Source organism: Glycine max, chromosome 7, assembly GCF_000004515.6.
Source record: "Glycine max cultivar Williams 82 chromosome 7, Glycine_max_v4.0, whole genome shotgun sequence".
In the NCBI taxonomy this organism is placed as follows: domain Eukaryota; kingdom Viridiplantae; phylum Streptophyta; class Magnoliopsida; order Fabales; family Fabaceae; genus Glycine; species Glycine max.
In genome coordinates this window covers 38027495-38054308 of record NC_038243.2, presented here as the reverse complement: position 1 = coordinate 38054308, position 26814 = coordinate 38027495, and the positions used below count along the sequence as shown (strand labels likewise).

General features: G+C 37.7%; 1 protein-coding gene across 5 annotated transcripts; it reads right to left on the bottom strand.

Moving 5' to 3' along the window:
- Nucleotides 1-2230: 2230 nt before the first annotated feature.
- LOC100789923 (BAG-associated GRAM protein 1) lies at nt 2231-25935 on the bottom strand. 5 transcript variants are annotated; one of them, XM_003528443.5, is made up of 18 exons: nt 25524-25934; nt 24836-24886; nt 24594-24691; nt 23650-23725; nt 22397-22525; nt 22235-22281; nt 21985-22108; nt 21712-21828; nt 21076-21105; nt 20880-20979; nt 20460-20566; nt 19280-19423; nt 19093-19197; nt 17311-17457; nt 17043-17096; nt 3517-3580; nt 2704-2765; nt 2231-2592 (listed from the first exon to the last, which is right to left on the bottom strand). In XM_003528443.5, exons 1-18 carry the CDS (start codon nt 25707-25709, stop codon nt 2476-2478), a joined length of 1758 nt encoding a protein of 585 aa, XP_003528491.1. In that variant the 5' UTR covers nt 25710-25934; the 3' UTR covers nt 2231-2475. The 5 variants fall into 5 exon arrangements, with proteins under 5 accessions (XP_003528491.1, XP_006583859.1, XP_006583860.1 ...); XM_006583796.3 differs by having other exon boundaries at nt 24836-24906; nt 25524-25658; XM_006583797.4 differs by having other exon boundaries at nt 24594-24687; nt 25524-25613.
- Between the last annotated feature and the right edge of the window lie 879 nt (nt 25936-26814).

The following is a 26814-nucleotide window of genomic DNA, read 5'->3' as shown; positions in this document are numbered from 1 at the left end:
GGGCATGGTCCTCACGCTCTGTCATGTTAGGCTTCACTATATGGGCTCCAGGCCCATGTTTCACATAACATATGAAATCTAGGGGAAAACTACTTCCTGCACCCCAATTTACTACTTGCATCTCCATAATTTTGAAAATTCTAATAGTACCCTTACCTTTTTTATACGTTCCTCTCAGCCTTTAGTGCCTCTGTCTCATGGGTGGCTCCCTCGCTCTCCCGTAGGGCTGTTAAAAAAAATTGAACTGAACCATTCTTAAAAAGGCTAAATTGTTTTGAATAAAAAATTAAACTAAATTGTTCTATAGATCAGTTTTTTAAAGTTGAATTGCTCCTAAACCGTTACTTGAACCAACTCTAAATTGTAACCTATGAAATTAAAAAAATGTGAAAATTTGCTTCAAAATAAGATGCTTATTGAGAGCAATTCAAATAATTCAAAGCAGTTAAAAGTAGTTCAAAGCAATTTGATTTAATTCATCTAAACTATTACCCAGTTCCATTAGTTCGTCCAAATTGTTACCCAATTCACTTAGTTCACTCAAACTTTTTTTACAGTTCAATTTGATTTAGGGTGTTGCTAGGTGCACCTAGCACTTAAGGTGAAATGACAAAAATACCCTTGATCCGTAAGCCATTTAAGTTGATCCGTAAAAGGCTTACGGATCAACTTGATCCATAAGCCTTTTACGGATCAAGTTGATCCGTAAGGCTTCTATGGATCAAGTTTATCCGTATTTTTTCGTAAAAAGGCTTACGGATCAAGTTGATCCTAAACCTTTTACGAATCAACTTAATTCGTAAGTCTTTTATGGAACAATACGGATTAGCTTGATTCGTAGAAGCCTTATGGATCAAGTTGATCCGTATGTTTAATATCAACATACGGATCAACTTGATCCGTATGATTTACGGACCACCCTCACACACACTCATCACAGATGCAAAAAAAAGCACAGGGACATTTTTGATATTTTAAAAAAATGTTGGGTGCACCTAGCAACACCCTTTCATTTATTTATTTTGCCCATCTCTATCCTCCACCGGTCACCCCATAATTTGTTTTTAGATTTGCTTATATCTCTTGATTCACAATCTAGAATAGAAAAAAAATTGTAGCGTTATGGGTTGGCTCTTCTGACATTATGCAAACCTAATTCTGGATTAAGTTATCAAGAATGCATGTTGTTCTCTAGATAACAATTTGGAATTATGTTTAATACACACTCCTTTCACTTCAACTAATCGAAAACAATATCAACCTCAACTATTGTAGCGTACAAGTTTTTCAATCTAATCTACCATTCAAAGTCCTCTACTTTCTGGTACGCAGTACTCACTCTTCTATTTTATCTACTTACACCAATAATGTTAATTATAAAGTATTTTATTGAACCATTTTCACACTTTTTTACTTAAATTAAATAGCTATCATACACCTTTAAACAGTTTATCTCTCCCTTAGTTTCCCAAATTTCAAAGTGTAAAGTGTTGATATAAGAAAGTCCTCTTATATACTTTGATATCCTTTTAGATAATTAAATCTCAAAATACATGTAAACACACTCGTCTCTAATACTCTACTATTAATCCGCCAAAATTGAAATAATGTAAAAGAAGTATAAGGTGTTGAAATTAGAGTCCCTTTAAATACTAGGGATGTCCTTGCAGAGTAACTAGTTGCTGGTTATAGAAAAGTTACACTTAGATATCCATTTCACACTTTATATTAGAGTAAAAAAAAGAGATATTTCAGTGTTTTTTTCACGTTAATAATAATAACTATTTAAAATATTAAATAAAAGCCTTATAGATATTCTTTTGGTCAAATAATGCAGGTGATAACTTCTAAGCTTACTCAAAACTTCTGTTACATAACAATCGTTAACGTTGCGCCAGTAAACTTCATCAAGTAGAACTTGCTTAAAACACATCCCCAGTGGGACTTTCTAACAGCTTTGAGTTGAGCACATCCGTTAACTGTTGCAGCTGCTAGTTCGAAACAAAAGAATTTCCCAATATTCATTCTCACATACATGCAATTCTGGCCTTTGAGGAAAAAGGGCAGCGGTCACTATATTATTTACAAGTGTGGCAGAAAGAAAAATGGTAACATACACACCAATCTTGAGAACTGCTCTACAAGACAATTCTTTATCAACAGGAGTGCTAGATCATACGATAACTTTTCTTGAAAGGCAAAACCTTATTATTAGTAATCAAAGGCACTATAAAGAAATTTTCATTTTCCACAGAAGCGTTTCCAGAAGAAAAATAGAGCACCAGAATCCCCCCTCTGACAAGCTGATAGTTACCAACGGAGATGATACACAAAACAAAATCCCATTGCAATCAAAATATACATATATTTCCTAAATAAAATCCTAATCTGAGGTTGCCAAAAATAACCAAAAAAAAAAAAGGTTACAATATAGCACAGATAAATAAAATCCTAATCTGAGGTTGCCAAAAAATATTAGCTTTCCACTGTCGCTGCAGGGGGCGAAGAGGCCTTATCGTCCTCATCATTAGGAGTATTTGATTTTATATACGACCGAGCAACATCTAACATCACATCAACTTCTTTCTTGTACTACATTGTTAAACAACAAATATTTTTTATTAATTAAAAGCTGTTAATACCAGCAATTTGAAGGAACTACTATATACATGCAATAACTCTGTCAACAAAAGATCTACCAACCTCATTGACTGCCCCTGACTTTATTTTGGATTGCATAACACACCATTTCTTGAAATGCGCACCTGCAAAAACAGTGAAGGAAGCGAATGAACCCAGGTTTTGTTTATTACTTTAATATTTCCCTAATGTTTTTCACATTGGCCAAGTCCTGAGAGAATTCTAGCTTGTCCCTGATTCTAACATGGTAATCATAGTATTTGTATCTAGTTATCAATGCCAAGATCAGTGGCAGAGTAGCCAATCCCAAAATTGCTTTAGTGAGGTAGGATGGCTGTACAGAACACAAAGGTAGTACATAAAATTGAAGTCAAGATAAAAAAAAAAAAAAAAAATCACGAATCAGAACAGAACACAACACAAAGGTAGAACATAAGTTTGAGTTGGTACAGCAGAATGAAGACAAAAAACACATCCACCCACAAAAAAGGAAGAAAAAAAAACCCGGAAGGGTGAGCAAAGGAAAAGGAGTAGAGGAAGCACACAGACTTTCTCTATTCAGAAGACTTGCCGAAAAATCAACAGAAGAGAATGTGTGTAAATGAGAAAAGGGTGTGCCTGGAAACGCTGGCAAGCAGTGAGTGCTGTGTGAATAAAGCTTAGCTGCGAACATGGTTTTAAATCATACAGGCTGTTCTGATGAAAGAAAAGGGGCAAAATCATGAAAATAACCCAAAAAGCAAATAATATCATGGGTTTTCATAGTTAACACTTATTTGAGGTTGGTGATTAGCAGAGGACCGCATCATCAATGACAGACTTAAATGAGGAATAAGTAAAATGGGACAATATTGAGGAGTTTCAACCACAACTTACCGACTTTTATGTCCAGAGTACATGAGATTTCATTAATTGTCTCCAAGCTCCATTTACAGTGTACCTATTGGACCAAGAACATAACACCATGTTTTATCAGAACAATTCTAATAATATTAGAATATATATGTCAGGAGACAAACAAATCACGGATTAATGAAGGGACAATTATAGGCATGTTTTTTTTTTTTTTTTTATTTCAATATTTCATACCTTAATGACCAACTTTAGTCCTTCCAATTACAAGAGGTGTAGCCATCTATGATTTTTAAAACAAGTATTTTAAAAGTGTAGAACCTGTTCTTTCTCCCTTTTGATAGGAAGTCACAAATGAACACCTTAAAAGAAGGCTGATATAGTAAGTTTTTACATTAATACTTAAAAGGCCAACAATCCTTCCCTTTCCAGTTGGCATTGTACACCATAACAAAAGGTAGAATACAAGCGTTTGATCGGTTACAGCTTCACACTCATTTTAGACGTGCTAACCACTTTTATGTGCAAAACCAATGTGCCTTCAGAGGCTAAGATAATAGATTAATTCGCAATAAGTAGGCATGTTTAGCAATTTTTTGTTCCTTCCTCAGCCACACGTTAAAGATTAAGGTTTAAATTAACAATAATAAGCGGTGTGTTTTTAAATTTACAATAATAAGCAGTGTATGTGAAACACACCGTATACTGAAAGAGAAGGAAAAAAAATATTATATAATAATAATATAAACATATCCCCCCCCCCCTCACTTTCCTAATTCCCTTCCTTTTTAGAACCCACACCCCCATCCCTCGAGTCCTCCATCCCCATTTGCATCATTTTCTTCTCTCATTCTTCCACTCTTTTTCCTTCATTGTTCCAAAATTCATCAAGTTCCTTGCACTCTTGTGGCACTCTCAAGCATGGGAAGGTGGTTGGAGTAGAAGGGAACAATACCCAAATTCTCTATTTGAGCTTCTTGAGGTAATTCCATAACCCATTGAGATAGATGAGTATTTTTACGACATAGATTAGTTATGGGTTGTGTGAGAGGGGTTGGAATAATTAAATAGAAGGATTATTGTGATTTTCTCAAAACCCTAAGCATGCTAAATTTGGGGTGTTGAATATTTAGTATTATTTTATGTATGGTTGCTTGTTATCTTGCTGAATTCAGAAGGCAGTAGTGTGGTGTCACTGTCAGCTGTCCTTCTCTCTCTTATGTATCTTGTATATATATATGTCATTTGAAATCAATAAAAGCTAAGAGAGTGAGTGAAAAGTTTTCCTCACTTCTTCAAATCTTCAAGTTGGCATCAGAGCGGATTCTGTTCACCGTTCGCCCTCGCCGTCATCTCCGGCCGCCATTTTCTCTGGCGAGACCAGGGTTAGGTTCGCCTTGAAAAGCGTGACCACCCCTGGAAGTCGCGCCACCAACGGAGCCTCCACGCGCTCTCACCGTCTCGCGCGATTTTCGGCACGTGAAGTCCACGCGTCGCCGTCCCGTCATCGGAAGCTCACCCGACTTGTCCCAACAGCTTCGTCGTCCTTTCCTGAGCACGTTTCAGGTTCAGCAAGTTTTTGTGTCAGCCCGTGTGCTTTCTTCTATCCTTTTTCATTAGGGTTTCCGTATTGATCAAAAATGGCTTTTGCTGGACTTGCTTTCTCCTTTTCTAGAACCCCAACCATCACAACTGCAAAACTCAATTGGAAGAATTATTTGTCTTGGTCTGCTTCAGTGGAGTTGTGGTTTCTCGATCAAGGACACCATGACCACTTGGAGAAAGGTGTTGACATTGTTCCAAGCGACAAAAAACTTGAGTGAAAAAAGCTTGACTATCAACTCTGTGCTGTGCTATCGCAATTAGTTGAGCCAGATATTTTGGAAATCCTTAGGTCATTCAAAACTTGTCGCTCCTTTTGGAAGAAGGCCCAAGAAATCTTTGCTAATGATATCCAAAGCTTGTTTGATGCAACCATGAAGGTTACAGCCCTCAAGCAAACCAACCATGACATGATTGCACATGTAGGTAAGGCTCGGGCTGCAGTGGAAGAGTTGAGAAAGTTTCTTGTGGCTGTTTCATTGGAAGAAGTGAACAAAAAACTGGACAAATTCTACATGGTCCTCATCTTGAGAAGCTTACATTCAGACTTTGATCATGTGCATGATCAAGTCCTTGCTGGGGACCAAGTTCCATCAATGGATTCCCTCATCACTAGACTTCTTCGCGTGCCTCATGTATTAAAGGATGAAAACCCTTCTGATGTTGTGGAAACATCAGCCATGGTTGCACCTCGTGGGAGAGGAGGAGGCCGCAACAATAAAGGAGGCTGCAGTGGAAGGGGTGAACGTCCTCATTGCACTTACTGCAAAAGGATGGGTCACACTCAAGAGAATTGTTATTCGTTGCATGGCTTTCCTGACAAGGTAGCGTAGGTTTCTAGGTTAGAGAAATCAGAGTCTAGGTTCTCTGATGAGGAGTATCAAGAGTATTTGAAGCTCAAATCCGAGAAACCCAACAATCAAGCTCAATCTACACCTGTACCATGTTTTTCAACAACATGTATCTCTCAATCCATGGAAGGTCCTAGTCCTTGGATACTCGACTCAAGTTCCTTTAATCATATTTCTGGTAATAAGTCCTCTTTTTCATCCTTTTCCTCTCCAAAAATTCCTCACCTTGTTACTGTAGCTAATGGCTCCAAGATTGCGTCTCAAGGAAGAGGTCAAGTTTCATTATCTCCCTCTTTGAAATTGAATTCTGTATTATTCATTTCTCAGTGTCCCTATAATCTAATCTCATTAAGTCAGTTGACTCGTTCATTAAATTGATCAGTAACCTTTACTGTTAGTTCTTTTGTTATTTAGGAACATGGGACGGCCGACTGATTGGAGAAGAATGTGAATTACGAGGACTTTACTATTTAGAATCCAACCTACCTGTGTCCTGTTTTGCAACTTCAAAACCCAAACTTTTGCATGATCGTTTGGGTCACCCAAGTTTACCAAAACTGAAGATGATGGTTCCTAGTCTTAAGAATCTTCAAGTCTTAGAGTGTGAGTCTTGTCAATTAGAAAAACATGTTAGGTCATCATTTCCTCAAACTGTACAAAGATGTAACTCGGCTTTCTCTACCATTCATTCGGATATTTGGGGACCAAGTCGTGTTACATCTTTTGGTTTTCGATATTTTGTAACTTTCATTGATGAATTCTCCAGATGTACTAGGGTTTATTTAATGAAAGACAAATCTGAACTTTTTCCTTTATTCATGTCGTTCTACAATGAGATTGAGAATCAATTTGGAAAAACAATTAAGATCTTCAGAATTGATAATGCTAAAGAGTATTTCTCTCATGATCTCTCTTCTTTTTTATCTTCCAAAGGTATCCTACATCAATCCACATGTCCTCACACACCACAACAAAATGGTATAGCAGAAATGAAGAATCGTCATCTCCTTGAAACTGCACGTTCCCTAATGCTAAATTCTAATGTTCCTACACATCATTGGGGAGATGCAGTACTTATTGCTTGTTTCCTAATTAATATGATGCCTTCTTCTTCCCTTGAAAACCAAATCCCTCACTCAATTGTCTTCCCTCATGATCCATTATTTCATGTTTCTCCTAAAGTGTTTGGTTGTACTTGTTTTGTCCATGATTTGTCTCCTGGTTTAAACAAACTTTCTGCTAGGTCAGTCAAATGTATCTTTTTGGGTTATTCTCGTCTTCAAAAGGGCTACAAGTGTTACTCTCCAACCACAAAACGGTACTATATGTCTGCAGATGTAACCTTCTTTGAAGACACACCCTTCGTGGACCATCCTTCTTCTCTCCAGGAAGTACTTCCAATTCCTTCTCCTTGTCCTCTAGGTAACTCAAATCAAAATGTCAATGTTGTCCCATCTTCTCCACCAAATTCACCTGAAGTTGCTTCTCCACCTCTTATTCAATGCAGGACAAGGCAAGTTGGATCTATAGTGCCTGAAGCTTCTCCTCGTGATCCTCATCCTTCTTCAACCAGTCCTCAACTCATGGATCCTTCTTCTCCTTCCACCTCTTCTCATCATTCTGACTCAGATTGGTCCATTGCCATCAGGAAAGGTATTCGCTCTACTCATAATCCTCATCCTATTTATAATTTCTTAAGTTATCACTGTTTGTCTCCTTCATATGCTTCCTTTGTTTTCTCATTATCTTCCCTTACTATTCCTTCCAATGTCTATGAGGCACTTGATCATCCTGGCTGGCAACAAGTTATAATTGGTGAAATGCAGGCTCTTGAAAATAATGATACTTGAGAACTTGTTCCCCTTTCTCCTGACAAGACAATTGTGGGTTGTAGATGGGTCTATACTGTCAAAGTTGGGCCCAATGGTGAGGTTGATCAGCTTAAGACTCGCTTGGTAGCTAAAGGCTACACACAAATATATGGTCTTGATTACTGTGATACTTTTTCTCCTGTAGCCAAAAGCACTATTGTTCGTCTGTTTCTTGCTATGGCTGCCATACGTCACTGGCCCCTCCATCAGCTTGATATTAAAAATGCCTTCCTCCATGGTGATCTTGAGGAGGATATTTATATGGAGCAACCTCCTGGGTTTGTTGCTCAAGGGGAGTATGGTGTTGTGTGTAAGCTTCACCGATCTCTCTATGGATTGAAGCAATCTCCTCAAACTTGGTTTGGTATATTTAGCCATGTGGTTCAACTTTTTGGACTGAAATGAAGTGAAGCTGATCATTTTGTTTTTTACTGTCATACATCCCCTGAAAAGTGTGTTTATCTAATGGTCTATGTTGATGACATAGTGATTACAGGAAATGAAACTACTAAGATTGCCCAGCTAAAAGAGCACTTATTCAACCATTTCCAAACCAAAGATCTGGGATATTTGAAGTATTTCCTTGGTATCGAGGTGGCTCAATCAGGAGATGGTGTTGTGATCTCTCAAAGGAAGTATGCTCTTGATATTCTAGAAGAAACAGGCATGCAAAATTGTAGGCCTATTGATAGCCCTATGGATCCAAATCTGAAGCTCATGGCAGATCAGAGTGAAGTTTATCCTGACCCCGTGAGATATAGGAGACTTGTGGAAAAACTCATTTATCTCACCATTACAAGACCTAATATCTCCTTTGCTGTGGGAGTGGTTAGCCAATTTATGCAAAATCCTCATTTGGACCATTGGAATACTGTCATGCGTATTCTCATATATGTTAAGAGAGCCCCTGGACAAGGTTTGTTGTATGAAGACAAGGGTAATACACAACTATCGGGATATTGTGATGCTGATTGGGTTGGTTGTCCCATGGATAGGAGGTCCACATCAGGTTATTGTGTTTTCATTGGAGGGAATATTATCTCTTGGAAAAGCAAGAAGCAAATTGTTGTTGCTCGGTCCAATGCAGAAGCTGAATATCGATCTATGACTATGGTTACATGTGAACTCATGTGGATTAAGCAATTTCTCCAAGAATTGAGATTCTGTGAAGTGGTGCAAATGAAGTTGTATTGTGATAATCAGGCTGCTTTTCATATCGCTTCAAATCCAGTCTTTCATGAAAGGACTAAGCACATAAAGATTGATTGTCATTTCATTCGAGAGAAACTTCTGTCCAAGGAGATTGTCACTGAGTTCATTAGTTCTAATGATCAGCTAGCGGATATTTTGACTAAGTCCTTAAGAAAACCTAGGATTCAGTCTATATGTTCCAAGCTTGGTGCATATGATTTATATGCTCCAGCTTTTTTTTTTTTTATCGACAAAGATAATATATTAGATATATAAAATGCAGTACTAGAGGTACTGATATACATATATGTTATACCTTATTGCTGGTTCCACAGACAGACAGTCCTAGTCTAAAGGAGAACCAAAGTAAGGAATAAATTAAATATACATATGTTGCCCTGCACATTGTTCTAGCCTCTACTGATACAGAAACCTTGACTAATACTACTTGACCATTGGTTAAAATGGATGGTGAAATCTTTTTCAAAACCCCTTAGCCACGTCCAGATGAGGAATGTAGCATCTTCGAGCAGTTTATTAGCATTGAAGGTTGCATTAGAGAACACTATGCTATTTCGGAGCTTCCAAATAGACCATGTTAAAGCTAACCACCAGCAATGCCATCTTTTGAACCTTACAACATCCACTTGAACACCTGTGTGTTGAAGAAAATGGTGTTTTGGAATTAGAGGAAAAGCACCTTGTAAATGTAGCCATGACATGGTTTCCCACCACAGGGGTTGGATTTTGCTGCAGTGGAAGAATAAATGTGATGCATCCTCTTCTGCATTTTTGCAGAAAGGACAAAGCGTGTCTGTGAGTTGCACTTGCCTTCTCTGTAGATTTTGTCTGGTAGGTAGTCTGTCTCTAAGTAGCCTCCACCCAAAAACTGTTATTCTGCTTGGTATCTTTAATCTCCACAATTCCACAAAGCATTCCTCTTGACTACCCACAGCTGCCTCCTCCTCTAGCATTTGATATGCATTACGTGTTGAGTATTGGCCTGTTGGGTCTGCACTCCACTCCCCCTCGTTGAATCCTTGTTACTGTATGACCTTACCATCAACCTCTCTCATGAAATTGACAGCCAGGTCAATTTCACTGTCGAATAGTGACCTTCTCCAGGTGAAATTCCACTCCCAACCACTGTCCTTATGACTTCCCATCTGACAAACAAGCTGATGATACTGTGATGATATCCGGTATAGTCTAGGATATTTTCCTGCCAATGAATCCTCCCCACCTAGCCACCTATCCTCCCAGAATTTGATTTTATCTCCACTTCGAACCCTCCATTACATCCCAGTAGTGATTAGCTGCCCCTGGTGAGAATGAAGGAAAACCTTTTTTAAATCTCTCCACCAGATTGATTCATGAGCTGCTGAATTTGCATCCATCAAACCCCTCCAACCACCATATTTGGATTCTAATACCCTAGTCCATAGTTCTCCTTGATTTTGCATGAGATTCCACTTCCATTTGCCGAGCAATGCAAGGTTGAAGTTGTTGATGTCCTCGATGCCCAAGCCCTCCTTTTCTTTTGGTAAGCATACTACTTCCCAACTGATCCAAGGAATCTTAGCTTGGTCAGCTGCACCTCCCCACATGAAGCGGCGTTGTATTTTCACCAGCCTATCCACCACTGCTTTAGGAACCCTGAAAAAAGAAAGAAAGTAGATGGGAATCGATGTTAACACTGATTTTATTAATGTCACTCTCCCCCCAAAAGATATGTCTCTGTTTCCACTTTCCTAATTTTCGATCACATTTCTGAATAATGGAATCCCACATATGCCTTTGCCTTGGGTTGGCCCCTATTGGTATACCCAGGTAAACAAGAGGAAAAGTCAGCAACCCACAATTCAAATATTTGGCTACCTGTTGCTTCCATTGAGTCGTTACACCAATAGCTCCAAAGCCACTTTTTACAAAATTTATTTTTAAGCCTGACACAAGTTCAAACGTCCTCAAAATAGTTTTAATGGCCTTTACATTCTCCATAGTTGCCTCCCCTAGGAAGATTGTGTCGTCTGCATACTGTAGGATACTAACATCCACATTGTTGGATCCTACCTTGAAGCCTTTATACAAATTTTCCTCCTTGGCTCTCCGCAACAGCCCATTCAAAGCTTCAGCTACCACATTGAATAGGAAGGGTGCTAGTGGATCCCCTTGCCTCAGACCCCGTTTAGGATAGAATTCAGTTGTAGGGCTACCATTGACCAAAAACGAAATAGACGCAGATTTCAAACACCCCGCAATCCATTTGATCCATTTGGAACTGAATCCTGTTCTTTCCAGCAAATATAACAGAAAATTCCAAGACACAGAGTCATAAGCCTTCTCGTAGTCTACTTTGAACTCAAGGCAAGGTTGACTGCTTCTTTTGGCCTCTTCAATCACCTTATTTGCAATGAGGACACTATGTAGTAGATGTCTTCCTTCAATAAAAGCAGATTGTGTCTCATCTACAATAAAGGACATCACCTTCTTCATTCTTTTAGCCAGCACCTTAGAGACAATCTTGTACATACAACCTATTAATGAGATGGGTCTATAGTCATTCAAGAATTGAGGGTCAGCCACCTTGGGGATTAAAGCTATGAAGGATGCATTGCAGCCCCTTGGGAACACTCCATTAGCATGAAATTCGTCTAGAAAACGAAGAACATCAGGTTTAATTAGTTGCCAGAACTGCTTGATGAATTTAAAGTTCATTCCATCAGGGTCTGGGCTTTTATCACTCCCACAATCCCATACAGCCTATTTTACTTCCTCTTCTTGAAATGGTGCTATCAACATGTCATTATGTTGCTGGCTGATTGACTGAAAGCAAACTCCATCCAGCCTAGGTCGTTGTTCATCTGCTTCTTGAAATCTTTTTGAAAAGAATGATCTTACTTCCTCCTTAACCTTATATGGGTCATCGGTCCAAATTCCATCAATCATGGCTCCCTTTAGAGAGTTGTGCCTTCGATTAGCATTCATCATCAAGAAGAAGTAGCGTGAATTGCAATCTCCTTGCTTGGTCCATCTTGACCTCGCTTTCTGTCTCAATAACGATTCATGAGCTTGTGCAGCCACCCATAGAACTTCCTGTAATTGTCTCCTTTTTGTCTCCTCTTGGTTAGAAAGCTGTCTTTGAATTGAATCCTCCTCCACTTTATTTAATTCATCTTCTAACTTCTTGACCTTTTTGTAAGTGTCTCCATAGCTCTCCTTATTCCAGATTTTCAGCCTTTGTTTGAGTCTTTTTATTTTTTCTTTGAGAACATACCCTCTCCAACCCTGTTGCTGAATAGAAGACTAGCAATTGTACACAGTTTCTTTGAAAGATTTGTTTGATAGCCAGCAATCTAAAATCCTAAAAGGTTTAGGACCCCAATCAACTGATATGGACCTAAGCAATAGTGGACAATGTTCTGAAAAGTTTCTGGGTAAGGTGATTTGAGTGCTTGCAGGCCATTTGTCCAGCCATTCAGGGGAGAGCAGGAACCTGTCAAGCTTACTCCTGGAGGTTCCATTTAGTCTGACCCAGGTGAATTTCCTTCCCAGCCAAGGTGCCTCAACTACCTCCAGATCATTTATCCAATCATTGAACTCTTTGATGGTGCTGTTCCCTGGGTCCCTTTGACTTATGCCGAACCTTTCAGCTGGTTCTCTTATGCTGTTGAAGTCACCACAAATACACCAAAGGTCCCCGGACAATGAGTGTTTCTGCTGCCTTACATGCTCCCACAATGACCTCTTATTTTGGATTTCAGTTGGGGAATATATAGTAATTATGTTGACTTGTTGTGCCTCCCTAATCCATTCTCCTGTGAGTAGAATAAATCCATTGCCAATGACTTTCCTTTGTAGCTTGAATGTCCTTCCACTCCACAAACACAAGATGCCTCCTGCTGTGTTGTTAGCAGGTTGCAATTCCCAACAGACCTCAGCTTCCCCCCATAATGATTGGCACATAGCTTTATCAATCGCTGCCTTCTTTGTCTCCTGCAGGCATACCATGTCTACATTCTCCTTCTTGATCAATCTTCGGATAGCTGCCCATTTTACTCCCTCCTTAAACCCCTGACATTGTATGATATAATATTCATGGGCATCTACTGGTATCTCCCAACCTCTCTGCTTCCTCCTTGTCTCTTTTCTCCATTTTCTTTAATTTTTCAATGATTATGTGTTGTTCGTCTCCCCCTGTAGCACCCAATTGCTTAGTCGTATTCCAAATGTTGATGGCTTCGTGAGTCTGCTGAGGTTCCAACATGTCTTCTGGGCCTTCATTGTGTGTTGCTGAGTGTAGATTCAGGACAGTGTCTATGTTGGTGGCAGGCCCATGATGAGGCAAATCCTCTATTTGGAGAGGATGCAAGTTGACCATTTCTTCTGCTGTGTCTTTCGGTGGAGTATCCAAAGGCTGGCCCAAATTTAATTTCTTTTGATACCTCTGTCTAGAGTATACCTGCCACCCTCTTTAGATCCTCTTTTGGTGTTTTGTGGAGTAAAGCCCGAAAGTTGTGTGGCCTGTGTAGGGGTGTAACTAGAAAACCCCACATTTATATTGGGCCCAATTTCTGGCCCACTTTCCTCCACGTGAGTGTTATCCCCCTCCTTGCTTGAGTAATTTTTTCTTTCTGCCTCATATGTCTCCTGCACATTGCAATTTTTAAATTCAGAGTTCTCACTTCCGAGACACAAGGTCTGGGTGACTGCCACCTCGCATGTTGCTTCCACGTCACCGCTTGCTTTTGTCTTTGCCATCTGTATCTCTCTCACCCCGCTGCCTTCTCCTTTTTCATTTTTGCCTTTTTCATGTCCTAGGTTCCCTTTGTCTTCACGGTTTGCAGTCCCGACACACTGACATCCTCCTTGTTTGAGTGTGTTGTTAGGAAGGTAGGTGACCGTTGCCTTATGCCTTAGCTGCCTCGACTGATCATCTGACGTGACCTGTGGAGGCTTGCGTAGGATCCATGGTTTAGTAGCATTACCCAGTGGGTGATTTCGCTCCCATTGTCCACCGGATAATAAGCTCCCTCCGAGGTCAACGATGGCGGTGGTGCGCGAGTCGCTGATCCCGCGTGGTTCAGCTGCCTTTTTCGGTGCCGTTGGGTCTTGCATGTCACCTACCATGCCCAGAGAGGTTGTCGATCTCGGAGTGAAGTTTCCGAGGTGGCTGTCATCGAAATCTATCTCCTCCGATGAGCCGCTGGAGCTGCCTCCACCTCTTCGATGCTGGTTGTCGCCGCCGCCGCACTCCTCCACTACAAACACCTGAAAACATTCAGCGCCTATGTCGATGTCAACCGTATGCCTTATCGTCGGGCTCCATGGGGTTTTAACGAGCACCCGAGCTCTGTCCAGCCTGCATTTATCCTCTGTGTCGTCATCCATGTCTACCGTTTCCCCCAACGCTACTAGTATCTTCTGGAGTGTCTCATATCCCAAGCCTGAAGTGGGATACCCCAACACTGCACCCATGTCAGCCTGTAGCTTGTGCGTATGCTTGGGCTCCATTTCTCCATAGAATAGAACAATAGTGCACCACCATATTGGCCGCCATTCATGACTTGTGCTGCTCTCTCATCAGTGAGTAGAAGTACTAGGTCGCCCCCTATATACTTAGTTGATAAGTCCATTCCTGTCTCTCACAGTATCTCCTCCTCCAGTCTATCAAACATGGCAAGATTTCTTAGACGCCCAACCCACGCATCTTTCAACCAGTTGTTTTCTTCCAGTCCTATGTCGAGGTGCACTGATGATGAAGAAGTCTGATGTCTTTGCACCTGGCTGTGGTAAGTTGGCCTTTGTCCCATGTTTCTGATATTTCTTAACAATGCCGCCGCATATGATCCCTGCTTGACACCATTCTGTCCTGCATCTCCATGTATTTCAACCTGATTGCTCCCAGCGTAGTTCTTTTGTTTGTTTCCTGAAGCCCCCTTTCTTTGCATCTCCCTGCCATGCCTTGGAATGTTAACATATAACTTCAATCCCCCGATAACGATTTTGTCCAGCTGTTTTGCCAAGTAGTTAGCATCATTAACCCCTTTGAATCTAACAAAACCGTATCGTCCCCCGTTGTAGTTTCTTCTGTTTGGTATGAATATTTCCTTCACATCCCCCCACTTTTTGAAGTGGTACCACAACTCCTTTTCTGTAATGTCATCCGAGAACCGAGTGAAATAAAAGGATGAGATGTCCTTGTGATCCCTCCAGTTGAAGATTGCGTTTTGTTTGTCTCTTCCATTGTTTCCTGGGTATACCTGTCGAGAATCCTCCCCCAGGCTCTCTCTGCTTCTCACTACTGCGTGATCTCTAAGCCTATCTCTCCCCCACCCCGTGTCTCTCTCTCTACCTCTCTCATCTCTCTCTTCCAATGTCCTTATATGCTCCAGCTTGAGGGGGAGTGTTGAATATTTAGTATTATTTTATGTATGGTTGCTTGTTATCTTACTGAATTCAGAAGGTAGCAGTGTGGTGTCACTGTCAGCTGTCCTTCTCTCTCTTATGTATCTTGTATATATATATGTGTCATTTGAAATCAACAAAAGCTAAGAGAGTAAGTGTAAAGTTTTCCTCACTTCAAATCTTCAAGTGGGGATTTTGCCTAACCTTTTGTTCTTTTTGTTTTAATGCTTAGATTTTGTGAAAAATACGGTGGTTGATTGTGTTCTCTTTAGTTGTAAGTAGTTAATCCTGCTTAGGGGAACTTTTAACTATTTTTAGGAGAAGCAACTAAATTTTAAAGTAAGCTGTTTTGGTGATTATGGTTTCTATGAGCACTTGAGAATGTAGTATAATATTTATTTTACTTGGTTGGAACTTGATTCCTTGTGATCCTTAATGGTTTAATGAATATTTTAATAGTTTGATAATGTAGTTTAAATGTGAAATTGGCTTCTTATTGTGGATTATGTGATTTGCTACCGTTTGCTACAACAAATAGATAATGTACTGTAGTAGCATGTTTTTCTGTTTGCTACAATGTAGTGTGTTTTTCTTTCCGTTTACCACAACGAAGAGATAACGTGGTTTTTAAATTGGAGTCAAGTTTGTTATTCTTGATTTTGACTTGATTATATTTCAAATGAATTTTCAAGGGAGTAAATATTAGTTTTTGCAAAAGTGAGTTGTATATATTATTGCTTTTATTAAACATCATTTAAGTTCTTTTTAAATGAGGGACAAAAAAAAACTCGTGCTATGTTTGCTTTCTCTTTCCTAATCACTTTGTATTTTATGCTCTCACTAAATCTTCGTGAATTATCCCATTTTTTTTCTTTTTCCCCTCAGATTCACAGGTGGTTGAGTAACTGACTTCCTGGGATTTGCTGTCTTACCCAGGATTTTAGTCATCTTTTGGTAGGCCTCCATTGCATATGATGGAGAGTATATTTTGGTAACTTTGGTAAAATGCAGCTATAGAGATTCGGGTTAGAAATAGATATATAGGAAATCCCTTATTTTTGGGACGTAGATGATTCTACCTTATAGATATGTTAATGATGTAATTATGATGTTTTGAAACACTTTGATGATTACTATGTATGAGCTATATTACTACTAGTTGATGTTTTGGACATTATGTCAAGGGCTTGATATCTAATTGTTGGATCTAAATATATATATGTGTGTGTGTGTGTGTGCACGCGTGGTTTGTCCTCTTTTTAGGGGAAAATCTGCCGGATTTTCGGTAATCCCTTTAGGTTGATCTTTTATTTGTGTTTTAGTGTGAGGTAGAAATTATAGTTTGTGTGCCGGTCATGGTCCAAGAGTGGGTCGTGACAGTGAATCATACTCTTCCACTCGTGCAATTGGGAGTTTTCTTGACTACACATATCATGTGTCTCTATTAAACTAATGAACAATAAAAGTCAAACAGAAATGGATTGATCATATGTGCCTCTATTAAACCAATGAATAAAAATCATATACAAATGGAATGACTCAAATCAGATAACAGGAACAATAATATATCAAAAGAAAAATGTAGCAAAAACAGCAGAGTATTCAGATATTTTAAGTATTCCCTAACCTCAAAGTAGGATCCAAATGGAACATCATGTGCCTGTTGCACAGTCTCAAACACCTAAGAGAAGTCATAACAACATTTCATTAGTTATTTTGAACTCCGCAGGTTTTTCTTGGGGGAGGGGGGTGGGGGTGGGGATACAAAAGTAAAGGATAAGTGTTGCAAAAGCGAAGGTAGTTAGCCAGACCACAAATATATTAATCAGTTATCATTATATTCTCAGTGACGAATTTAATATTTCATCATAAGTAAATACAAGCAACAGTCTAACCAGGTTTTTCTTGTCTAGTGATAGAACATGATGTTGCCACTCTGTCATGGCTGTGTCCGGAGGGCACATGGGGCTGTTACAAAGGGATCTGAAGGTTATCTCTCGGACTTGTCCATCGTATTCATCTGCTGTATGCCACTGACCCATCTGCAAACAGGATAACCATAGAGCAAACCAACACCTTAAGTCCCAAAGCCAGGCTATCAAAAGTTAAATACATGCAGAACAAACAAATAATCTGAAACCTCAATATTCTTCCATTCCAAGTTTAGAGTTAAACATCAAGACGTAATCAAAATGTTGCGCCGAGAAAAGAAATCTAATTTTAACAGTAACCACAAATAATCTTATACAGACAAATTCTGATTATCACCTTTCCATAATCAAGTAAACAAAATTGTCAGAAAGCCAGTGTTTTCTCAATGACAATTATGGCGGTCAGAGAGAACTAAATAAAACAAGTATATGTAAGACTATACAACTTCCAAGATTAAAAAAAAAAAACTATGTACTCTTACTAAGTGGTACTCTTCTTTATTTTTAACAAAAGAATCTATAAAGGAAAAGGAGAGAAAGGTCATATAAAGGAGAGAAAGCATCACCTCTAATAAGATCTACAATCCATTTGCAAATGAATGATAGAGTAACCACTAGCACAAGAACTCTTGTAGATGAGACAAAGGACTATTCTGTAAGGATGGGTTTATGTCACGGCTCTTACCTTGAGTCCTTGCTTGTTTAATCTAGTTTTACATATGCTTACCAAGAACATACAAAATATTATCCCTAAATGCATGCCTTTTGTGGATGATATATTTTGATTAAAGAATTTAGGGAAGAGGTTAACTCTAAGCTTGAACTTTGGAGACAAGCATTGACATCAAAGGGTTTTCGTTTGAGTATGAGCAAGACAATACACATTTCAATTTTAGCAAGAAACGAGAGGAAAATGAATTTTAGGTAAAAATTAAAGATGCCATATGATAAAAACCTTGGGAGAACCACACAACAAAAGCTATCTATTGTAGTTGGAGAGTTCATAACCAACTATACTCTATGTTATTGTACTACCATCTGCCAGACTATCCATCATTCTGACTGTTGTGTTAATATGGACTCAGTTTTGTTGTGAACCATATGTAGGAAACATATACAAGGGGTGTTTGATGTTGGGTTTCCAGCTACTGTGCTTTTTTCTTTTGTAGTTGGGTTCGGCAGGATCTGCCTTTGTATTTATCTGTTATTTTCAGTACACCCAGTACTGAATCATTATTAATACTATCAGATTTTTGCTGTGCAAAAAAAATATACAAGGGTTGAATATTGTCATGTAGTTATTCATAATTTTGAATTTCCTGTTGAATTTTCTATATGCTGGAAGGTTCATTGTGAACCTGAATCTAGGAAACCACAACCATAATCTAGAAAACACTAATCTTTCACTTAACCATAACTAGATCATAAGAAAACATCTAACACAATAAAGGTACCACTATGTGAATCACAAAGACTCAAAGACTAAACCATTTTAAATTATAAAATGAGGATAAACATCTTAATTTGAACAATCTTGTATGGAGCATCTAGCTTTGCTTTCAACATTGGCAGGCGAAACAGTTCCTCAATATCAGAAAAAAGCCAAGCTAGCTTGCACAATAATTAATAGCCATTTCTTAGATACAAGAATAAGTTTTTTATTGTTTCACATTTGATTTCCATTATAACCCAGTTGAGAAATTAATGACTTTTAAAAATAATGACAATAAATTGAAGAAAACTTACCACAAGATTAGTGTCCTTTCGTACTGAACGATATTTGCTAGTAAAATTTGAACCATCATTCAATAACAAGTTAAAAAACTGCTCAGCTGTGCAGGGAAAAACTTCCTGTAGAAGGATCACTGGTTATATATAAATAATTAAGCAGATAGTTAAACTCATGAAGATAAAAGGAGAAAATGATGCATACATTGTATATACCAACTAAAGCCTCTTCTTTGACAAAAGGTTGAAGTCTTCCAGTTTTTGGCATGCTTTCTTCAGGAGCCTTGTCCAGTATCTTATTTCCTCTGACAGAACTACTATGTGCACGCAGCTCTGACTCTGCATTTTCCTGTATAATGATTAACAAAAACAAAAAATTGCTTGAAATTGTTCTCTATTTGTCCAAAAAATGTCAGGGTAAAAATTACTATGAAATTGAAAAGGGAAGAAAAAAAATCAGGTCCAAACACATTTCATCATGGGAAAGATCTTATTCGGAGACATCACCATTGGATTTATCAATTGACAGATTTCCTCAGAGTCATTGAAAGCTCCTTGAGTTAGTTATATGCAATAGCAAGCTTGCATAGTTGAGGGGTAGTGATGGAGATTAAGTGAAAGTTATAATTAGGTATATTAAGAAATATTATGCACTGCATGTAATTATGTAAATTAGGATAACCTTTATTCAAGTATTTATGACTCATAAATACTCCCTCCTGACCAAAACTATTGATGTTTTAGCTTCTTTTTTTCTAAAACTATCGATGTTTTTACAAATTCCAAGTCTCGTTAATTATTTTCTTCCAAATATACTATTGATGATCTATTACACAACCACTCCAATCATAGATATTAAATGAAGGCATTTTAGACTAAATTTGTAGTTTGTGAGTAGTATTAAATACTTCTTAAGCTATGTGCAACTGTGCGCTAACCTTAAACATCTATAGTCTTGGTCCAAAGGGAGTAAGAACCTTCACTCTGTAGATCAGGAACACACAATTCATCTAATGTCCCTTGTTTTCTCTCTCTTAACACACATATCAGTTTCATAATGTGTTCCAAAGCACGACATGGCATAAGATTTTATTAATAGCAAGATTTGGCTCCCCTAATCTGATAGGCACTTTTAAAGGCTAAAGTAGAAAATATAACAGTTGATGGAAAAAGTAACAGTATAAATTGTCATAAAATATATACAAACTCTGCACTCTAGCCTCTAAAGTGTACCCATCACTTTAGAGGATTCATATTCCTATGTTTGAATCTCTTATAGATTTCATAATAAGATGCAACTTATTAAAAAAAAGTAGATATAAACTTCTACAATTGAGCTTGTATTAAGACAATGAAAACCAAATTGATTAAGCAAGAGCTGTAACCTTCTTCTCAGCTTCCAACATTTCATGGAAATTCTTTGCTGCACGCTGTAGATTTCTTAATGCATGGTTCCTGTTCCAAAATGATGCAAACATATATCTGACCCTACCTGAAATAAAGAAAAATACAGATCTAATCAAAAAAATCTGACAAAGGCCATTATTAGTGTGAGATAATTAGTGCTTACTTTTATTCACTAAATAAAAACATTCGCTGTTATTTTGTAAAAGAAATATTACAAAAACTCTGAATAACAATAATAATAGTATCCAGCAATACAGTAAGATGTCAGTATTTATGAAAACAGAAAGTCAGTCAACAATAAAGGTTTAAGGAAAAATCTGGACAAGTCACAAGAATTGAATTGAATCATAAAGTACAATAGAAAATAAATAACTAAGTGTTTCAAACAAATTACTAACCATCAGGACTTCCCAAAGGAGGGACACCATGTCCACCGGCACCCATGCGAAGAATAATTGTTATAGCAGGATTAATAAATGCATGTTGACTCCTTCGTATCTTAAGAAAAAGTAGAATTGTTACACTGAATGTAAGTTTTAATTTGACTGAAATATTTAGTGCAGATGGGAAGAGAAAAAACAATAGAGATTGTACCTCATCTATATCTTCAAATGGAATAACCACCTGGCAAATACACCCAAAAATTGATATTATAATTAACGTAGAAACAGAAAAAGACACTATAAATACAAGAAACCCAGGAATCACAACAAATAAATGATTGACAGTGTCGATAAGAAAGGGCTTATATTTTTTGGCTTACTTTTTTTTTCTAAAGGCACATATATTACTATTAGTAATACAGTTTCAGTAAATGAAGGTCCAGGCAAAACTCTATGAGGCGATGACTGATAATACAACTGTTTCCCTAAATGAGAAACTTTACATGAAATCTAAACAGTTATTTGTACAACAATTCGTACAACAGTTTGTATAACATCATTTTTTTTGTGTGTATCTCTCTCCTACACATCATTTATTACATGTCATAATGATGGAGAAAGATAGACACAAGGAACGATGTTGTATGAATTGTTATATCATGTATATGTATCATATCTCAAATGTAATTGCTCCAACTCCAATTTTTATCAATCTCTCAAACATTATCAGAAAATCCTAAATTAAAATAGCTAGTAATGGAACAATGACTTCACAATCTCATACAAGAAACACTGTACGCTATAGTGTTCACTACTCAACCTAGATAAGACAGAAGTATAGTCTGACCTTCATTTGCTTAGAGAAGACATTGGAATGGAAACAAATATGCCATGCTGAGACATACATACGACCATGGTACAAGAATGACCTCTCAAGTGCACAAGAATAACTATGATCAACAACCTGAAAAATATGCTTCACTTGTCAGATTTGCAAACACAATCGTACAAAAGACCAGGTGTACACATTCATCTTTTATTTCTGAGCATATTTGACCTTAAAAAAACTACATATTGGTAATCATTAACCAGAAACAAACAAGTTTAATTTGTCAGTAACCTCATCTGGATGAAGACCAAATATAGTTTGAAGAGGCCCTGGCTTTTGATGGACTACAGTGGGCCCCTGGCTTTCCAAGGGAGGCATCCTTCTTCGAGGGTTGGCTCCCCCATAACCATTTATCCTATCAGACCAGTCAATTAATTACTATAAGAAATACACCAACATATGATGATAATAACAGCACCCAAGTATCTAGGACCAACATAATACAAATTTTTAAAAACAAATATAAAACCAAAAGGCTTACCTGGAAGCATTTCCAGATAGTTTTATTGTTTTTATATGAAGACAAACCTGACATTCAGTTACATATTAATAATGATATTTTTGAGACATAAAAAAGTATTAGAACTAAAAGAAACAAAAACTTTGAAACCAAAAAAAAAATTCTTCTGACAGCAGGTATTACCTGCCCAGATGGGCTATCCAAAGTATGCCACACTGCACCAGTTTGACCTTCACTTTCAACTGGAACAGTCACTGAACCTAGAACAGCACTTTTCCAAATTATATCCCAATCATAAATTGTGACATTGATCTGCTACGTCAGCAGGGAAAGAAGTCAGTTTCACGAAAAACCTACATAACAGATTTAATCTGTCAATTGAGAAGCTTCTACTAACATAAGGCACAAAATATATGCTGATACTCCTTTAAAGATAACAATCCAAGAATATGCTGAAAATATTATGTTTGGTCACTATAATAATTACATTAGCATAGACATATTTATTTTCATTATTCTTCTCATCTGTTTTCTTTGTCCGAGAGATTTAAAAAAGAAAATGTATTACAGCATTAAATTTATCATTCAAATGCAAAACTAGAATCCAGATGGTATTCAGTGGACACACTTAACAATCTGAATCCAATTAAGTAAAAGATTATTAATTACAAATAACAACAAAATCCTTGTCCCACTAGGTGGCATGAGCTACATAGATCAAATGACACCATTATGTCCTATCATAAATCATGTCTAATAATAAACCATTTAAATCTATATAGTTCTAATGATTTGGCCTAAAGTTATCCTTCATCTGCCCCTAACTCTGAGTCTCAAACTATTGAACTATCCTCCTCCATTTAATCTACACTCTCCTTATTAATTAGGGATTCTACAGGTCTTCTCCACATATGCCCAAACCACCAAAGATGACACTGATCATCCTTTCCAGAATATGTGCTACCCCAACTTTCTCACTAATGCATCATTGCTGCCACATATTTTTTCTATTAACTACAATGACAATGAAATAGTGTTATTTCATTCTAGTAAATAAATTTCATTGTCAATGAGATCAAATCCATTCATACATGGAAAAATTTACATAGAAGCATTATTTAATGCCAAACATATTGTATGAAATGTAAAGCTAAGAGGTGGATAAAAGTTTTGTTCTCTGAAAGAAAATAAATCCAGGTAAAAAGCAAAAAAAATAAAAAATAATAACTAGCATGTTCTTGGAAGATAAGTTTAAGGTTATTAAAAAAAGCCTTGGTGCTTAATGGTAAGAATAGCTTAAACATAAACAACAGTCTGCTAAAAATAGTAAAAATTGAACCTCACAAACCACTGAAACCACTTTCAGCAGCTGCAAACACTTGGTATAATTACTCCAAATCGAAACATAGATGATAGATATATGATAAGCTAGCTACCTGGACAGGAAGTTCATCAACAGAAAAATTGAACTCCTCACCCCACATTGGATTTCTTGAACCAGGGACCATGGAACTGCATCAGCACACCAGAATATCAACTAATGAGGGCCCAATTAACAGTGTTGAGCAAAAGCATTGCTTTTAAGAAGAAGATAAGCTGAGTATGGAAAACATATTTTCATATCAGTATGTCACATGTCTAAGTGTCTAACAGACTTTGACAGTGCACATTCTTTATTTTCTTGTCACTCTATGGTCAATAGTCAGTTCTGATAGTACATGTATTCCATTTAAAGTACAAAATCTTTCTGCAACATTACATATATATTTATGTATGCAGTCACATGCATAAATATATGGGTGCTTCACACTTATTCCAAGACATCAAAAAATATTATTCCTCCTATAAATTAATCCTAAACTTACAAATACAAAGTACAAATAAGACTATCAACAAACTAAATTTCTTTATGAAAGAAAGTAAGAGAACTAAGGTTGATTACAGTAAAGAGCTCTAAACCGAAAAGGCAATGGCACAGGCAAGTCGGAAAAATAGTTAAAAGCAAAACTGGAAAGCATCTCTGCCTGTAGCAGTTTGCTAGATATAAGAAAAATCCTAATACAGTAAAATCTAGTAGTATGTCAAACAAAGATAGAAATATATGCAAAGAAAAAACCTTCCATCTGCAACCTGAATTGTAGAGTAATTCACCGTACAGAGGCCCACAACTCCACATGAATAGTCTTGTTTAAGGCCAAAAATATTACTGGAAAGAATTCCATGAGACAGGGGAAGCACATAGTTGAGGAGAAGGAGGCTTTGGCTCCAGTTGAAAAGAATCCCCCCACCCCCAAGGCACTAACGAAATTTTCCTCTGGCTCCACCATTTATTGGAGAGAGAGATTCAAATAAAGGAGGGTAAAAAACTAGATCAACAAACCTGAATCGCTTTTCATTGCCACATGTGATTATAGCATAAGGATCCGATGTTCCATTTAAGTTTGCACCGACAAGATTCTTGGCAGCCAACAGTTCTAACTTCAAAGAGAATTTTAAAAAAATCAGATATCATCAATAACTTGCAGTATATATATATATTCCACATGCAAACCTTAGTGCAAGACAAATTGCCTTCTCTGAGGAAGAAGGTGCAGACTAAACAATTCAAGAAAACCTAACTACCTTGATCAGATACGCCAAACTGGCTTGAGAATCCACTTTAGACTGACCCATCTACAAAAATAAGTGCAGAACTGCATGTCAACAAGTTAAAAATTATTCCACGAAGCACCTAACACAAAAACTTAGAGCCACTACGTTATAAACCCAAACAGTATTATTTTCGTTCTTGACAAGCCACAAACGAATTAGTTATAAACCCGAACAGCACTTCCGTTCTTGACAAGCCAACGAGCTAGTGATCAGTGAACACAATTCACAATCCTAACGAAACCGTAGCACAAACAAAACTGAAGGTCAACAAGTTCAAAATTACTCCATGAAGCATCTAACACGAAAATCTAGAGCCACTAAGTTGTAAAACCAAACAGTGTTTCCAATTCTCGACAAGCCACAAACGCAAACGAACTGGCGATCACAATTCACAATCCTAACGAACTCGACAAAATTGAATCCAAACAACTCGACTTAAGGAGAATTAATCAATTCCTCTAAAACCAGAAAAAGAAAAAAGAAATCGAACATAAACTGCAAGATCATTCCATAGAATAAAACAAAAGAAACCGTAAAAAAAAAAAAAAGAATCTCCGTAAATCTTCCCTGATTCAGAAACAACACGACAGAAATAGTGACGAAGACTGAAATGAAAGCGCGGTGGCAATCGAGGAGCATATGGAGTGACGAATATAACCTTGTCCTTTTCGTCGGCAACATCACCGGCGGAATTGTCGGTGAGCGACGGATCGGCGTATCCGGTCCGGACGGCGAAGAAGCGGTAGGCGAGGATGACGAAGACGGACGCGGCGACGGCGACTTTGATTTCCCACGCCGAGGGGAAGAGAAACGCGAAGAGCGCGGAATCAACGGTCACGTTCATGGCGTGGCAACGGAAACGGTGAGAGAGTAACTACCCAACAAACGAATCAGAAATTGAGCGGCGAAGGAGATTTTCTAGGGTTTAGGAAATGAGGTAGAGAAGCCATTGGAAGAAGAGAAGGAGGAGGGTCAAAGATGGACCGTTGGAAGAGAAAGAAAGAGAGCGCAAAGAAGTGTCAAACAAAACAACCGCACTCGTCTTCTTGCCTGCAAACGGACAAGATAACATTAATAAATCCGGTTTTAAACTTTAGACTTTAAACACCCCAATTTTTTTTTTTTGAAAAAATGTAAATTATATTAAACCCAAAATGATACAACAATAAATGGGACATACTCCGCGGCTAGAAAAAAATCAAAAATCTATCTAATATAAGAAGACCTATATCAATATGCTAAAACAAATGCAACAGGTGCGCTTGTCTATACATAAGAAACTTAATCTTACTAATAACCTCTATTACAGAAAATTCATAATCTTCAAAAATCAGCTTGTTCCTAGACAGCCAGATGCAGTAGATTGTAATTGCTATAGCCAGACAACGTAATTTTCCTTGAACACCTGATGTGGATCTGTCCCTAATTAAAGAGTAGTAATGTGCTATAAAGAAGTGAAACGTCTGCGTAAAGGAACCAAATCACGAATGTGAGCCCAAACTTGGAGAGATTTCCTACAAGAAAAGAACAAATGAGCATTTGACTCAGCCTCATTTGAACATAAAGGGCAGAGGGAACCCTTGTTCAAAAAAGCAATTTTGTCAAGAGTAAGCAGCCAGTTCCTTTTAGCAAGCCACAAAATGAAAGACGTCTTAGGGGGAATTGCTGGGTTCCATATAACAGAACACCAATTAACAGTAGGCTTGACACCTCTAATGTATTCATAGACTTTGCCAACAAGCAATTGTTCATTGGTACTCCAAGATTGAATGTTCTTTTTGGCATCTTTCGTACTTAGCTCTTTGGAGATAATAGACTAAACTGCACATCCACATTTGGTCATCTGTATTTAGAAAATCGTGATTTTGGTCTAGTTTGTAAGTCTAAGATTTGGTGCTCTTATTTTATAAGATTTGCACTTTTAATTACATCATTAGTCTAGACATGCT